Source organism: Drosophila serrata, unplaced genomic scaffold (assembly GCF_035046125.1).
Source record: "Drosophila serrata isolate PLE 108 unplaced genomic scaffold, ASM3504612v1 contig_2, whole genome shotgun sequence".
Taxonomy (NCBI): domain Eukaryota; kingdom Metazoa; phylum Arthropoda; class Insecta; order Diptera; family Drosophilidae; genus Drosophila; species Drosophila serrata.
In genome coordinates, this window is record NW_028256900.1 from 365,178 (window position 1) to 381,183 (window position 16,006).

At 46.0% G+C, this 16,006-nt stretch overlaps 5 protein-coding genes and 1 long non-coding RNA gene across 10 annotated transcripts; 2 read left to right on the forward strand and 4 right to left on the reverse strand.

The window, feature by feature from the left end:
- The first annotated feature begins 2,416 nt into the window (after positions 1-2,416).
- Positions 2,417-3,396, forward strand: LOC147645173 (uncharacterized). Its single transcript, XR_015270442.1, has 2 exons — positions 2,417-2,626; positions 2,879-3,396. It is a non-coding gene; the product is annotated as an uncharacterized LOC147645173 (long non-coding RNA).
- A 32-nt stretch (positions 3,397-3,428) lies between these two features.
- Positions 3,429-7,316, reverse strand: LOC110177551 (uncharacterized). 3 transcript variants are annotated; one of them, XR_015270410.1, is made up of 5 exons: positions 7,060-7,316; positions 6,788-6,922; positions 5,895-6,539; positions 4,572-5,831; positions 3,429-4,080 (listed from the first exon to the last, which is right to left on the reverse strand). XR_015270410.1 is itself a non-coding variant. In XM_020944321.2 (4 exons), exons 1-4 carry the CDS (start codon positions 7,175-7,177, stop codon positions 3,665-3,667), a joined length of 1,341 nt encoding a protein of 446 aa, XP_020799980.2. In that variant the 5' UTR covers positions 7,178-7,303; the 3' UTR covers positions 3,429-3,664. The 3 variants fall into 3 exon arrangements, 2 of the variants coding, with proteins under 2 accessions (XP_020799980.2, XP_020799982.1); XM_020944321.2 differs by lacking the exon at positions 5,895-6,539 and having other exon boundaries at positions 4,572-5,243; positions 7,060-7,303; XM_020944323.2 differs by lacking the exons at positions 3,429-4,080; positions 7,060-7,316 and adding an exon at positions 6,602-6,729 and having other exon boundaries at positions 5,329-5,831; positions 6,788-6,888.
- Positions 7,317-7,419: 103 nt separating this feature from the next.
- On the forward strand, positions 7,420-8,344 carry JTBR (jumping translocation breakpoint protein JTBR). Of its 2 annotated transcripts, none has more exons than XM_020944324.2 (2): positions 7,420-7,579; positions 7,713-8,344. In XM_020944324.2, exon 2 carries the CDS (start codon positions 7,733-7,735, stop codon positions 8,192-8,194), a length of 462 nt encoding a protein of 153 aa, XP_020799983.1. In that variant the 5' UTR covers positions 7,420-7,579; positions 7,713-7,732; the 3' UTR covers positions 8,195-8,344. The 2 variants fall into 2 exon arrangements, with proteins under 2 accessions (XP_020799983.1, XP_020799984.1); XM_020944325.2 differs by having other exon boundaries at positions 7,514-7,653.
- Positions 8,244-11,686, reverse strand: Patj (patj crumbs cell polarity complex component). Its single transcript, XM_020944320.2, has 2 exons — positions 9,768-11,686; positions 8,244-9,705 (listed from the first exon to the last, which is right to left on the reverse strand). Exons 1-2 carry the CDS (start codon positions 11,319-11,321, stop codon positions 8,626-8,628), a joined length of 2,634 nt encoding a protein of 877 aa, XP_020799979.1. The 5' UTR covers positions 11,322-11,686; the 3' UTR covers positions 8,244-8,625.
- A 240-nt stretch (positions 11,687-11,926) lies between these two features.
- LOC110177625 (dnaJ homolog subfamily B member 13) lies at positions 11,927-13,374 on the reverse strand. 2 transcript variants are annotated; one of them, XM_020944434.2, is made up of 3 exons: positions 13,244-13,374; positions 12,184-13,176; positions 11,927-12,124 (listed from the first exon to the last, which is right to left on the reverse strand). In XM_020944434.2, the coding sequence occupies exons 2-3, from the start codon at positions 13,166-13,168 to the stop codon at positions 12,009-12,011; spliced, it is 1,101 nt and encodes a 366-aa protein (XP_020800093.1). In that variant the 5' UTR covers positions 13,169-13,176; positions 13,244-13,374; the 3' UTR covers positions 11,927-12,008. The 2 variants fall into 2 exon arrangements, with proteins under 2 accessions (XP_020800093.1, XP_020800092.1); XM_020944433.2 differs by lacking the exon at positions 13,244-13,374 and having other exon boundaries at positions 12,184-13,237.
- On the reverse strand, positions 13,213-14,922 carry Cdc37 (cell division cycle protein 37). The gene is made up of 4 exons (XM_020944432.2): positions 14,728-14,922; positions 14,440-14,643; positions 13,720-14,379; positions 13,213-13,661 (listed from the first exon to the last, which is right to left on the reverse strand). Exons 1-4 carry the CDS (start codon positions 14,758-14,760, stop codon positions 13,380-13,382), a joined length of 1,179 nt encoding a protein of 392 aa, XP_020800091.2. The 5' UTR covers positions 14,761-14,922; the 3' UTR covers positions 13,213-13,379.
- Between the last annotated feature and the right edge of the window lie 1,084 nt (positions 14,923-16,006).

Genomic DNA, 16,006 nt, shown 5'->3' on the forward strand with positions numbered 1-16,006 from the left:
ATATTCTGTAAGGGTTATGTTATTTTGTAATTCTTTCTGGGAAAATATTTTTACAATTACAATAAAGGTTTGATTTGGAGTCAACCTATAATATTTAACATACCTGACCCCTTTTAATAAATAATTCAGTGATAACATTTAATTCTCTGAAACCCTTTTTAAAAATATATTTCCAATAAGTGTATTGAGAATAAGATCCAAGTGAGCTTTTAGTTTCATTTAGGCCCCGACCTATAGGCCTTAACATGGGCATCCCTGACCCCTTTTCGTAAATCGTTCGTACTGTGATAACACTCACAGACTGAGCCACAACTACACCACAACTGAGTCACATTACATAGAGCGATTACGTGAGCGACATTGAAATCGGATATATCTGAGTCGAGTTGAGCTCTTTACGCATGAGCTGAAGGCTGGCATATTTTAATTTCTTTCATTAAACACTTGACAGCCCCCCACACTCTGAGCTCACAAACACCGAAGCTGTTGTCCCCATCAGTTTGATTGGATGTCAGCCGAGTTTGATTTTATTGACTGGCCAAGTTAATGAGCCCCGCGACTTGCAGTCGGAATACTCGGTATAATTATATTATCGGTGGTCGCCTTATGTTAATGCAAAATACTTGTGTTTGCATTAATTTTATATTTTGTTCCGATTGTTTCCTCATTAAGACGCTAAAATGATGCTAAGTAATTCTCGGGGATTTTGGCCAGATAGTTCAATTAAATTGTAAATGCAATTAAAAAGCCATATCAATCAGCTCGCCCATCGATTAGCATACACAAGTCTTTTCCATTATTATGTGTGTGAGTCGCCGGAGTCTGGGTTGTGTGTCTTTAAGTTCGAATAGTAAATCAACAGAAATGTCTACTAAGATCACTTTGGTCTGACAAGTTGCCTTTGCTATGATATGTGCACAGGGAAAATATATCATAGGATATAAGCTGGATTAAATATTAATTACTAAACATTCTGGATGTTGACTTATTAAGTCTAAAATAAGAGCACTCTTTTAGCTTTTTTGTTTGGAATTTATTCTTTTAAATGTTCCTTCTTGTTCTATATATCTAAAAATTGATAAATATCTTTGGGATCTTGTAAAATTATGTTTATAAATATTGTTTTCTGTGTCTGCGGATTGCTATGCGGGGCAGACTGGGCGGTTTGGGCGGCCTGTGGAACTGTCTTTGGTCTGCTCGGAGATCATTGCTGGGCAAAACAGGTCTTTCAAAAGATTATTATCGCTTTTATGGTGTTTTTATCGTTTTTACAGCATTTTTTATGTCTTTATGATTGATCTGATGAAGTTTTCAGCTTTTTTGTTCGCTATTTATTCGGGACTAAGCTGCTGCTGGTTTTATTTTCGGGGTGAGAGTGTGGGAGAATTTTGTTTTCTTTTTTTGTTGTATTTATTTTTTAATCTGATGCGATAATATTTTAATTTTGATAAATTGCGACTGAAAGTGAGCGGCTAATATATGGTAATTTGCTGCAAGTCCAGCCAGGGATTGGATTGGATAAGCTCGGAAACTGGGTTAGGAAACGTTATCGTCCCGGCCTAGCCCAACTCCACCCAGTTCTGGAAACATGGCTCATATATATATATCGTTTGTCTTTTTCCTTCTGGTTTCTGGACATTCGCAACTTGGTATTAATCTGTCAACGGCTATCAACAAGCGATCTGACTACCCGGTTACCCTGTGCTCCATATGCAGTTACAGATGAATTAAACATGAGCCAATCCGATGCTGATTCACATTGTTCTCTGTTTTCCCTCCACCTGTCATAATTCATAACCAGCCGCACACATCTAACGAATACCACCAAGATGTCGGCCTACGAATATACGAGAGTATGCAAATATTGGAACTCTGAAATATTGATATTGAACGCCTGACTGACTGCCATAGATAAAGGTTACACAGCTCAAAAATATTTCCAAGAACTGAACAGATATTGTATATAGTCCTTAGAAGTTTCTTAAATAGTTACTTGGTTTTCAAATAATTTTAAATTTTAAATATTTTAAAAAGATCTCCAGAAATATTAATATTTCTCAAATAGTTACTTGATTTTTAAATAATTTAAAATGTCTAGACCTTAAATATTGTGTCATTATTTTCAATGATTTGGAATTCTTCTTATCACATTGCATTATTATAATCAAGCAGTTTCAAATCCCCTATAAATTGTCTATATTGTTTAAAAGATTCTTTCATATCCATCCTTTCATATTAATTATAAAATAATATGACTTTACACAGTACTCCTTTAAAAAAATATAACTTTATGTCAAATTTATTTAAACATATTTATATAAAATCCGATTTCTCCATATGTATACAAATGCCAGAACGCAGAAAACCCAGCAATAGATACGATACCGGAGGCAATTGGCCGCAAAAAGTCACAGCCAATAACCCAACTCAATGCCTTCGGAACAAGGCAGAGCAGATCGGTCGGAATGAGTGCGCGTTCGTTCATTTATCTTTATTTGGAATGGCAATTGTAACTGCTGCAGATAACAGACAAAAGGCCCCGGCAGAAGGAGCCGTCGCACTCCGCACCTCCAGGTTGCCAGGTCATTTGTAATGTCTCCGCCGGGGCTCCGATACGCTCATTTAAGTTAAGTTATTTATGTAACACAGCACATAAAACAAGATTTCTAAATGCAGCAATTGCACTTTGCATTTGCACACAATTAAGTGTAATAATTTATGATAAATTGCCATTTAATCAGAAATCAAAAGAATGAAATTTAATCAATGCCAATGCCAGCCGGGCCGAACCCCAGTCAATAAGCAATTTCTTTTTTTATTTTTTAATTAACAATATGCTAATAATCATCGGATTGGGGTCTCCCTTTTTCAATTTCAGGTTCAGGTTCAAAAACCACTGGAACTAATTTTGTAAAAGAAGGAATTATTATCGGGTCTTTGCCAATAATACAATAATCCCAAAAAAAAAAGTAAAAAAAGAAAAACCTGTCAAGAGTGTGTTGTGGGGGACCATATCGGATATGATTGAACATATAATTAATGGCCGGGGATTAGCGACAAGTACAAGCCACACATACTGGATGCTGTACCGCTGCGGGCAACAAATTAATCAGCACACGGCATCGGCGTCGGCGTGGGCGTGGGCGTCTAGATGGAGAGATATAGCCACACACGGAACGGAGCTGGTTCTGAAAGGAGTTTGTCATGGAGCCACTCGAATGGAATCCATCAATAGACAGTCATTAAGCAGAGCATTAATCCCGACATCCTTGCCAGCTGCGAGTCTGAATATATCTTTAAGTAATTCCACAACCTGTTCAACCATTTGGGTTCATTGTGGTCCATAAACATATGCAAAATTAAAAACATCAGCTTCGGGCAAATGAACTCTAAAAATAATTCCGCCTAAACTTAGCGCGAGCGTAAAATTCATTCAAAAAAACACATGTTTAATATATATTCTCATAAAAGCATAACAATGACAAAAACAAACTAAAAGGAAAATGCATTCCCAAAACAGGAATATAAAAAACAGTGACACATATACATACGCACAATTAACACGACAGAATAAGAGAAAACCGAGGAAACGAAGACAAAGAAAATGATTTGTTTAAAAATTGTACAACTACGATAATGGCAATCCCGAACATCCGTGAAACATCTACTCCTGCTGAGCCGCCGCCGACGCCGCCGTCTCTTCCAGATTGCAAAAGACATTGCGCATCTTGTCGAGATCCGGCGGCGCTGTGTCCGGATTCCGGATCCACATAATATACGCCTGCTTATCAGTGCGCGTCAGGGGTTTGAAGTTGCGCGGATTTTGGGCCTCCTCGTCCTGCAGCTTGGAATTGTACCGGGCGTAGAGGAAGATGCGGTAGCGCCAGTTATCAAAGGTCTGTTTCCACTCGGTCACATGCTTGACGGCACCCTGCGGCACCGCGTTCAGTAAGTTCGCCAGCTTCAGCCAGTAAGGATCCAGCACGGGATCGTTGCGCCGATGGTCGTTGATGAACTGATGCTGCTGCAGGAAGTGTACATACAGTTCCTTCTGCCGCTTGGACATGCGCTCCTTGCGTTCTGTGAAGGAGATTTATTGAATACAATTAATTACTCATTTATTTATTCAATAAAAAAACACAACACCATATGTAAATTTCAACCAAGGCAAGTATTCAAATCGAGGCTGAAATTAATGCCGATTTTATGCATTTAATGAAATTCGAATGTCATTAATTAGTTTAAATTAAAATATCGATCTTTATATCTTCTCTGATGCTATTATTTGTATATTTTAGGCCTATAGGTCGAAGCCTAAGCCTAGTTTTTGTTGAAACTGTTTGTTGTGATTTTGGCCAAATTTAAGGCAAGCTAATATTTACGTAGGCCCAAGAATCGGAAGTCTTCTTTCAAAACAAACTTAATTATATACAAATTGGTATGGTATGCCTTGGGCCTTATTGTTGTCCCTTATTCAAACCTCTTTTAAAGCGACTTTAAGGAAAAGGACGCAGGGCATTGTGCTACACACTCGTTATGGTGTCGTATATATATTCTTCAAGATCACTTACGTCGTATATTGTTGGTGGTGGTCGTGCCTATGGCCATGTTAACTCCCTGTTGCTGCTGATGGTGATGCTGCTGATGTTGCTGTTGATGCTGTTCCTGCTGCTGCTGCTGTAGGAGTGCCAAGTGCTGTTGCTGCTGCTGTTGCAAATGCTGGTGTTGCTGCTGCTGCTGAATCATGTACTCGTGCTGGATGCGCTCTTGCAGCAGCTGCTGCTGCTCCTCCTCGTGTTGTTGCTGCTGCTGATGCAGGTGCTGGTGATGAGAGGTGGGCGGCGGTGGCAATGGAAGAGCCGCAGTTAAAGGCAAAGGCGGTGGGGGTAGTGGCTGCGAGTGCGGAGAATCCGGCAGCTCGTCCTGCGTATCGTAGTCCATCTTGGGCGAGCATGCCTCGTACGCCGGCATGCCCAGTTCCGCAGAGGCAGCACCACTGCTAGCCTTGTCAATCCGATACTTCATGCTCTCCTCGTGCTCGTGCTCGTGCTCGTGGTCGTGATCATGCTCCTCGTCGTCGCAGGGCGGCAGAGTCATGATTGGGGTGGGTGCCGCAGCCGCTGCCTCCAAAACATTGCTGGGCTGGCACAGATTGGTGGGCTCCTCGGGCGTGGGCGATTCGTTGAGCATTTTCTGATCCGAGCACCGGCACTGGCGGTTAAGCACATAGTTGTCATCGTACACTGTAAGAGAAGACGGAACGTGTAGTTAGTTCAAATTGTGGGAATCAAATCTTAGAATTAGGCGTAAACAAACTTAAAACACGCATTTCCGTTCGCTTAAACATATTGTATTTTTCGCTTAGCACTAGATAAAGTACACATAACAGTTTCATCCTTTGATCTTCATTCCCTTTCAGTAGTCGTAGCTATTCGTGGCCGTGGTTGTCTCGTCCAGCGGCACAAACATGTCCATCTTCTCATAGTCCGGCGGGACTATGTGCTTGTGGCTGGTCCACATGGCGTACGCCTTTTGGTCAGTGGCCGTCAATGGCTTAAAGTTCTTCGGATCGCTCGTCTCCGACATGCTCAGCTTGGAGTTGTAACGCGTGTACATAAAAATGCGATACCGCCAGGCATCGAAGGTCTGCTTCCAGTCCTCCACGTTCTTAACGGCTCCCTGGGGCACGCTATTCAAACGGTGGGCCAACTGGGCCCACAGTGGTTCGGTGAGGCCATCGTGGCGTCGATGGTTCGACAGCATACAGGGATTGTCCTCGAAGAACTTCACGTACAGCTCCTTCTGGTCCTTGGACATGCGTTCGCCGCGTTCTTGAATTATAAAATTAGCATTAGCTAAGGGATCGAAAGCGCCACATTACGACCTTATCTCACTTCTAAAGCGACTCATCAGACCCGGTGTATACGGAGACTGCTGCTGCGAGGGATTCGGTGCGTTCATCGGCGGCAAGGAGTGCGTGTAACTGGGGAAGATCTGTTGACCCGTTAGCAACTGCTGTTGGTGCTGCGGCTGTGGCTGTTGCTGTTGCTGCTGCTGTGCCTGGTGCTGATGCTCCTGGCGGGCCAAAAAACGCGACGCCCGCTGCAGTCGCTCCACCTCAGACTCTGATTCTGCCTTGGGTATGATGTCCATTGGATCGATTGACTGTGTTAGCGACTCGGGCGTACGTTCCGAATAGTTTTGGGTGAGACGCAACTTCTGGGCTCCATCCGGTACGGGCTCAGTGCCCGAATTGTTGCCCTGTTGCGGCTCCAACAGATCATTGTCCACGCTCTCGTTGCTCATTACTACGGTCGGCGAATTGGGCTGCGAACTGGACACATACTCCTGGGCATGGTGGGAGGCGCTTTCGTTGGAACGCTGCGGCAGTGGTACATGCAGCTGGTGCTGGTGCGGATGGGGATGTGGATGGTGAGCCGCTGGATGCGACGGGTGCGGTTGATGGTGCTGCTTGAGGGCCGCCATCGAGCAGGAGGGCTCGTAGGAGAGCAGCTCCTTGGCATGGCCATCGTCCAGAGCTGCAATAGGGAGCACATTACAATTTGGGTTTTATTACAGATGGCAATCTGCAGAGACTTACAAGCAAAGCGCCCGCAGCGTCTACATAAAGACAACAACATAGAGAGAGATCTACGGGGACACACGGATCTACAAAGAGTTGGGGCTCCGTTACGTGGATTCCCACAAGTCACTCGGCTCGCTTAAACGCTAGTTGGAATTGCGCGCTTAGTCTACTGGCCTAAATCTAAGCTTACTCGCTATTTACCTTGACTGATCTCTATTACAAAGTTGGTGAGGTCGTGCCGCTGGGCCAGGTAGTGAAGCAATAGCTCGTCCGGGATGTTGAAGCCGATCTTCTTGTTCCTGAACTCAAAATTGTAGATGCCAAAGGCGGCGCGCACTGTGAATCCAAATAGGTGTAGGAATACGGCATTAGTTAGTCCGACGTTGCAGGAATCATCCTGGGATTTCCCACTCCCGCTTCCACTCCCATTTCCCACTCCATCTGGGGCTGTACACACCACCCGCGCTGCTTACCCACGTTCTTCAGGTCCCAGATGTTGAGGTTGCGGTTCTCCTCCGGCACGCCTATCATCAGCAGCTTCTTCGTGTCGCGAAACTGAAACGGAATTATGATCCCCGATCGCAGCACCATTTTTCAATGCGCCCGCACGCGATTTACCAAAAATTTTCACAGATTTTCCACGTCCGCTTTGTGGCTATCGTCCGTAATTGTTTTGGTCTTTCTCTGCCTTCTTGTTCGTAAACAGCGAACTAGTTCGATGGTACAGACTGCATTTTTCGGATATATCGATACTATCATAATTAATAAGTTACAGCACGGAGGATATTTAAATATTTTAACTGCTTCAAACAAAGATTATTCCCCATACAACTGAGTTACTGAAAATCTGGTAGATGTTGTAATCATGGGTTCATTGATTTAACTGCCAGAGATTAATTGTTTTGGTATTTCTCTGCCTTCTTGTTCGTAAACAGCGAACTAGTTCCATTGTACCAAATGAATTTTTCGGATATATCGATACTATCGTACTTAGTAAGTTACAGTATCGATATGTAATAGATATCGATATATTTTAATACCAGCTCTATTAAAAAGTGAAAAAAATAGTAATAAACAAACCACATTTAAAGTGATTCATCAAGTAATACCGTTGTCATATATTTAGCTAGGTACCCGAGATTCGAGATGCTGGAAAACTGCCAGAGACATCACATGCTCCTTGGCCTTGGAGCGCTGACAATTGTCACCATTCTAGTCCTGATAGTGGAGTCGCGTTATGCTGCCGATGGACCCCGTCGCAACAGGGAGCAGCAGTTCATCATCGAAAACAACTCGACCTGCTGGCGGCACGAGAAGTACACCGTGGTGCAGGAGTGCCATCCTTGCAGCGACTTCGACATAGTTAGCCGGAGCTTGGGCGTCTGTATCCACACGCACTACAAGGAGCTGCTGCGCTGCCAGAGCGGCGAGATCGTGACCAAAAGCTGTGACCGTGTGGCTCTCATCGAGCAGCGTAACTTTGTGAAGTTCGAAGCTCTTTGCCTTGTTGTCGGAGTGCTGGCCTATTTGGTCAGCTATGCCCGCGACCGTGTCCTGTCTAGGCGGAACTACATGCGAATCGAGCGGCAGCTAAATCGGGTGCAATAGGTCTGTGGTCCTGGCCAAAACCCACCCACCCATGTGATACTCATTGTTGTACGGGAGGTACATTACATTATTTAATTAAGTTTAAGTACATACACTTGAAATACCTTTGTTAAAATTCATTTGCTAATACTAGAGGGTACTGATATTGCATATTCTGCGTGGAATGCTCGTTTTTTGTAGGGGTAGGGGGTCAACATAATTCGGTGCTATTAATATGCATAACATTTTGATTCGATTATAACAATCAATTATTGTTGCCGAACTTCAATCAAATTTGGCCCATCCAGAGCTCATAAAGATGTAAATCAGGGCTCGGAAGTTTTACGTTCTAAAGCATAGCATTTAGTCTAAATAAATATATGATGGTAAAACGGCCTCAAAGACTCGGTTGGCACCAAATTTGATTGAAAACGGGAACATGACGTAAAGATTCAGTTGCGCCAGTCGGGAATCAGATCCGGCTCGGCTCCCTTGGCTGCAGTGGCTGTGGCAGTGGGCGGCATGGCGGGCGGTGCTACCGCGGGCAAGGCAGGTGGCGATATCTGCGCATCCAACGTCTCCTCGCTAGTGGTGCTCGCATTGCTGCAGGCCTTCAGCGAGTTGTCAGTCATGGGAAGCGGCTTGGCCACTCCGATGCGCACCACTCCCTTGGGAGCACCTTTTAAGGCCTGTACGGCCTGGTCCAGCGAGGCATTCTCCAAATTAATAGAATTTACGAACAGCAGTCGGTCGCCCGGAATCAGGCGTCCATCCAATTGCGCCACGCCACCGGGCACCAAAGAACGGATGACAATTAGTGTATCGTTGGGATCCAGCGGATCCTGATAGTCCAGTATGGAGAAGCCCAGACCGCGATCACCTTTTACCAATTCGATTATTTGCGGCTGCGACGACCACATGGCCAATCCGGTCAACGGCTCCAACGACCGTGACTTGAGCTTGTTGAATGAGGCAGCAGCAGCGGCTACCGAATCGCCATCGGCCACGGATCCAGCGGTGGCAAGACTACCGTCCGATTTGGCCTTCACTAGGCGATCGGTAGCGGGCAGCAGGTTCTCAAAGTTGTTGCTCAGCTTCTTCAGAGTGTCATCGGAGAAGGGCAGCAGCGAAGTGCTGTTCCTGTTGCGGCCGCACACCATGCGCACATCCAGCGGCAGCTCCTTGAGTATGGCGACCACTTCGAGATGGTTCATGCCCAGCAGACGTTCGCCATTAACCTCCAGCAGCTCGTCACCTGAGCGGAGCACTCCATTAACGCCCACAGGACCGTCGGGCAAAATTGACCGGATGTAGTGATGGGGCCTCACCTCACGTCCACCCTCTACGTCCACGGTGCCCTCCAAAGAGATCCCTAATCCGCCCACGGCAAACTTTTTGATTTGTGCCACAATAACCTCCACATCAGAGCCGACGATTTTCTGCCACTTCCGGATGATTTCCGTCTCCATGTCATCGGTGAGCTCCGGATCAGTGTAGTACTTGTGACGCGTGATTACACCAGTGTTCTTGGCCTATGGAAAGAAAAGAAGACATTATCTTTTGCTTTGGAAAGCACTCCCATTAAATGGATTACCTCTGTTTTATCTGCCAGAGAAACCACCTCCGTTGGTATGATCTTGGTGGAACCGTCCAGTGAGTCCCTGACCGCCACTAGCTGCTTACCAGCACCGAAAGTGCTAAGCGTTGTCGTGGTCAAGGTGGCAGCCGATGGCGGTGACGCCATGAAGGCCTCGGGTGCTGGCAATGCCGTTTCCTCTTCCAGTTCCCTGGTAAGACTGCGTGATGGTGTTGTCGTCGCTGAAGGCGTGGTGGTCACTGGCGTCGGCAGCGGGGCCCTCGAAGGCGTTCCAGGAGCACTAGATGGCAGCTTATCGTTGGCAGCAATGGCCTGCTGCAACTGCTCGAACTTGGGGCCACGCAGATACCGCTCCAAGCGAAGATTCACCACCTGACCGGACTTCTTGAGCAGCTCGACGGCCTGGTGATTGGAGTAGCCCTGCAGCGACTGGCCGTCCACCTCGATGATGCGGTCGTTGACTCGAATGCGACCACTTAGGTCCGCTGCCGAACCAGGTGAAACGCTCTTCACAAAAATGCCAGACAGCTCCTCCTTTTCGCACACGTAGCCTGCGATGGTGATGCCCAGTCCATTGGCGTCCTTCTTCAGCTCCACCTGCAGCTTTTCCGTCTCCGGTAGGGCCAGCAGCTCTTCGAGATCAATGCTGGGATCAATCAGCATGGACGTCTCGCCGCGATACACGAATCGATCATCTTCAGTGGTCGTCTGGGGCGTTGAAGCCGTAGAGCTTTCGCCAAATATCTCTGGGTACCCGGTAGAGATGAGATATCGCTCCAGCTCGGCGGGATCGACAAGAACGCGAGTGGGCACCACGGCAGTGCCTGGTTCTAGGCTATACTGCGGCGTGGGAACACTCTGCTCGACGGGACGGGCTACCACCAAACGGACATGCGTTCCAGACTGCCTCAATACGGCGGCCACTTGCTCAGAGACCATCTCGTGCAAATTAACTTCTCCTATCTGCAGGATATGATCACCCGACCGCAGACGTCCATCTCTATCGGCCACGCCTCCCGGCAGAATGGTCTTCACAATTACTCCAGAGTTGCGGGCCCCGATAATACCGAATCCCAGGCCCGTACCGTCGTTAACCAGCTCTATGGCCTGGATCTGGGCATAGTCCGTGGCATACAGATCCGCTCCAGCTGCTCCCTTCGAGTTTTGGCTTTGGGGTCGCGGTTCCTCGCCGGTGCCGCCCGACTTGTCCGGACTACCGGGAGCCGAATGCGAATGCGAGGAGGACCGTTGCTCGTCGTAGTCGTACATCACCTCGCCGCCATTCAAGCTTAGCACAAGGTTGCCTGCCACATCGATGTCAAAGTCGTTGGGCAACATGGACGGGTGCTGGCCCAGCTGGGCGTTCAGCTCGGACAGGGAGTCCTGCACATGGACAATGGTGCGGAAGACCGGGTCTTGCAGGATGCCCAAAATCGTGCTGAGGCTCTCCGCCGTCTGCATCTGCAACTTGGGATCATCGGACTCGTCGATGCCCTTCTTCACAGCCTCGATCTGTTGCAGGGCACTGGATATGTCCGCGCTGAGGTGCATCTTGCAGCTGCCACCTTAGGGGCGCGGTCTGCGTGCGTCCAGTGGAGCGTGGTCCGCCTCTTTGTTCCACTTCCGCTTGCGTTTGCCACTCGATTGGGGGCGTCGTCGTGTGGCGTTGGCACACTTTCCCTGAACGTGTAATCCGCTTTGGGCCCAAAGTGGAGCAGCGAATCAACGCGGCGCACTGCTTTACGAATACACACAGAACGACGATGACGGGCGAGGCCAAAAACGAAAAAATTGTGGCACAAAAGCAACGTTAATTAGCGCAATTAACAGGGTTTTTAGCGATGGATCGATTCCGATAACTCTCTAGCGATGGACCTTCTTCGATGACTACCTTTATCGTGCTATCGATAACGGTCGGTAATGCAGTTGTCAGAAAATAAGCAGTGTAAACTAACTCCAATCGCTGCGAACTAGTTCCACGAACTTGTTTTGCAGCTATACGAACCGATAAATTTTTGAGAAAACTAGGAATGGGAGCGAAAAACGTGTCATCTCTAGGAGAAATTTTTCTTTGGCGCGTATAGAACAGTTTTTCGAATTCTGTAAACTTTGGAGAATGGCTATAGAAGTGTTCCCACTTGTTGAGGAAGGGACAATTCGAACAAAATTAAAATTTATTTTCATTTTACGCATAATTTAAAGTGTCCGTAAGGCAGGAAAACAATCACTTAACGGCCATTAGCTAAAGTTCCGCTCCTCCTCCTGCTCCAGCTCGATCTCCAGCTTACGGAAGCAGCGGAAGAAATCACGAGCCATGTGTTTCATCTGCGGTGTCAAGTACTTGGGAAAAATATCTGCCAAGAAATACGGATATAATGTCTAGAGAAAAGCCTTGAAATCGGGAAGAACCTACAATTAAATTCGATGATGAGATCCCCGAACTGTTCAATTTTCTTGTTGGCCTGTTTGATGGCTGTCACCGCGTCCATGTTGCGGCACTTGGGCAGCCCCTCAAGAGGTATTACCTTCGTGTAACCCGGCTGTACCACATCTGAGATGACGACCTTCAACTGCCTCTTGTCCAGCGTGTGGATAAAGAACGTGAAACCTGTGAACGCCTGGCACAAGTCTATATCGTGGCGATAGACCAGATCGTGAAGGTTCCTCCGCTCGAACTTTGGATGCGGCTTGTCGGCGGCTATAAAGATGATGTCACCCGGAATGGTGGCTGGATAACGGTCGCCCTCCTCCTTAAAACAGAAACGAGTTCCAGCTGTGGTGCCCGGTGCAATGTTGAGCTTGAGGGTGTGTTTGCGTTTCTCCATCCTCGACTCCTTGGCATCCACAATTTCCTGGCGCCACACATTCATCAGCTTCACACATCCAGTGCGAACTTCCTCCAGCGACAGTTGTATGATCCGTTCCGTGTTGGCATCCTTTGAACGCACACCTATTCCATGCTGCCTGGTGGCAAACAGGCTTGGCGGATTAGCGATGGCATCAATCAAATTGGCGTAGGGCGAGTAGCTTGAAAAAACCCTCTCGTAGACCTTCATGTGATCGCCATCGTACTGATAAGGCGGAAAATAGCCGTTTGGCAGCATCACCCCTTCAAACAGACCAGCTTCTCCATATCGATCATATATGGCTCGGTAAAGATCGTTGCCAAGGACATCAAAGGCCATGTTGATGTAGGCCCACTGTCTCGGCTCGCCCATGGGCGAAAGATGGGTGAGCCGACCCTCCTGGGCCAGCGGCACAAAGTCCTGCTCATCCTTCTTGTCGCGGTGTGGACACAGGCGAATGGCCAGGCGACGATAGGCCAGGGTCAACTGCTCCTTTGTGGCTCCCCGTGGCTGATCCAACACCGCATAATAGTCCAGCTCCGGCCGGTTCATTGTTTCTACTTGAAATGGATATATTAATATAAATATATTATCGATTACATGTGACAGCAGGTGGCATCAGCTTACTGAGAATTTAGCGCTGACTTTATTCAAATTATATACAAAAACTCAACTGACGCGGAATTCTGGTTATGGATGAAGTATGCATGTGAACAGTACATTAATTTTAGAGCTATTGTGGAGATGGAACAAGCAGCGTCGATCAATCAACGTCCTCGGTGCTAACGCCAGTGTAAATGGGTTCCTCCTCCTTGGCCGCCTTTTCCGATTTGGCATCATCGGTCTTTTCTCCGCCGCCGGCGGCACCATCTGATTCCTCCTCGTCCTCGTCCTCCTTATCACCAGCCAAATCCGCTGCATTTGGCACCCAGAGTCCAGAGTCAACGCAACGCTTCATGTGTAACTTGGCTACGTCCACGGGCATGGCTGCGATTGTCTTCTGCAGCAGCTCCACATCCCGCGACTCGAAGCAGGCCTTCAGTTCCTGTTAGAAAGAAAAAATACATTTTACATCAAGGGCAAGAACTGCAAGGTCAACCTACATCTGGCAGGGATTCGAAAACATCAGCTGGGTCCAGGCCACCGGGACCCAAACGCTCCTTGCGTTCTTCCTCCTCGGCCTGGGCTATCGCCTCCTGGATCTTCTCCTGCGCCCTCTTCTGGATGCGTCCCTTGAAACCCTCAATCTCGCTCTCAAACTGGGCGCGGTACTCGGGCTGACAGTGCTGAATCTTTGAGAAGAAGGAGCTGACGCAGGCGCGCGGATCCACGTCCAACTGCTTGGCCAACTCCAGGATGTACTGCATGCAGATGCACTGGTGCGCCACGTGGGCCATAAGCTCGTGCTTCTCCTCCATCTCCAGGTTGATTGACCAGATGACCAAATAGTTGGCCGTCTCCTCGCCCACCAGCTGCGGGTGGTCCTGCAGGAAGCGCTTCGAGTCATCGTACTTTCGCAGCATGCCGTACTGCTTGCAGAGCTTCTCATTATCCTTGACGAATTGCTTCATGCGTTTCTCGCGCTCCTCCTCAGACAGATTCTCGTCCGGCTTGCGTCCGGCCTTCTTGTTGATCACAGTCTTCTCGAATCCGGGCTTGCTAATGGTGTCCACATTCCAAGGCGTCTTCTTTTCCTTTTTCAGCATATCGGTCTCGACGCGATCCAGCTCCTTGCCTTCGTTTTCGATCTTCTCTAGCTCCTTCTGCAGATTGATTAACAATTTATTGCATTTTTTCTACATGCCAATTGGACGATGACGTACCTTAAGGGCCTCCTCGTCGCCCTCCTTCTTCGAAATCCGTTCCTTGACGTCCATGAGGCGTGCCTGGTAGCTCTGGCGCTTCTTCTTCATCTCGTCCTTCTCCTTGTCCATCTCCGCCATACGCTCCACGCGGGCCTGGTGCCGCCAGCGGAACAGGGAAGGCGTGTCTATGTTAGGGTGTGTGTCGTCCTCGTCGTCCGAAATCTGAAACGCGAAATGCGGCGTGTTCACCGGTGATCAGAGCTGTAGATGCTTCTGCTCCCGCAGGACGTGTGGCGGGCAACTTACCTCGATGTTCTTCCACTTGCTATAGTCAACCATTTTGCTGTATATTTACTTTGATTTCCCAAAGCCGCAAGTTTTTACTCCTTTATACTTTTTTTGGATTCCTCTGGAAATTTGGGTGACCGTGTCCCAAGAACGAAAATATACCAATGAAATTCACGTGCTCTGGCCATACTTAGGTAAAACTATCGTATGCACGAAATTAGATTTTACATAACATTACACATGGTGTCAAATTCCCTATTGGTATGTCAAATGTATTATTGGTTTACATCGATTAACAGAATACAGCGTAAAATAAATAATAAAACAGTAAATACAAAATGAAGAATACAAAATAAAACATTTAAAAAAGAAAAAATGGTCCCACCCTTAATAAATTGAACAAATTAACATAGTTATTGTATCGGTTCTTTGGATTCGACGTTTTTAATTCGCAACAGTGGCATGAGGACTTTATATGTAGAACCAAGGTTCTGTCGGAAAAATTGTAAAAAAAGAAATTAATATAATAAAGAAAATCGCATTTGCCCTTTGTTATACAATATTATTTAAATTCTAGATATTCACAAAAAAATTTCCGAAATTTTCCGACCAAAATTTTCCAATTTCCAGTTTTAAAATAGTTTTGTCGTCATAATCAAATTAAGGTATTTTCGAGAAAAATTAAATTTGAGTTTAAATTTAAGGAGAAAACTGCTAATAAGTAAATCTTCTATTTTATCGTTTAATTAGAGAGAGGTAAGATCAGAAAATTTAACATTAATATGATTAATAATATTAATAATAATTATAGTTTATTTCAAGACCGTGTGCAGCTTATTATGATTTAAGTCAAAGTTTGCAACGCAGTGAAGGAGACATTTCCGACCCTATAAAGTAAAATTTGATTGACAATTACCTTGGCCCTTCTTAAGATACAAGTTCTTTAACATAGTATCACATATGTAAATCAAACATTTCAGAAAATATTTATATTTCTTATAAAAAACAAACGTTGTAATATGATATATATATATATGTATATTATATAATATATAATAATATATAACAGACAAATATTAAAATAAGCTATTCGTAAGGTTATAAGCTAGTAGGAAATTTCATTAGCTTTTTCATTTCCAAATATACCAGATTTTGCCGGAAATAAGCTAAACTGCTAACACTGTTCCTCTCGTATGAAAATAACTCTGGCACAGAGAACGAAATTTGGCTGACCGGAAAAATATAATATAAAATAAATAATAATATATAAAATATATATAATATAAATATATAAATG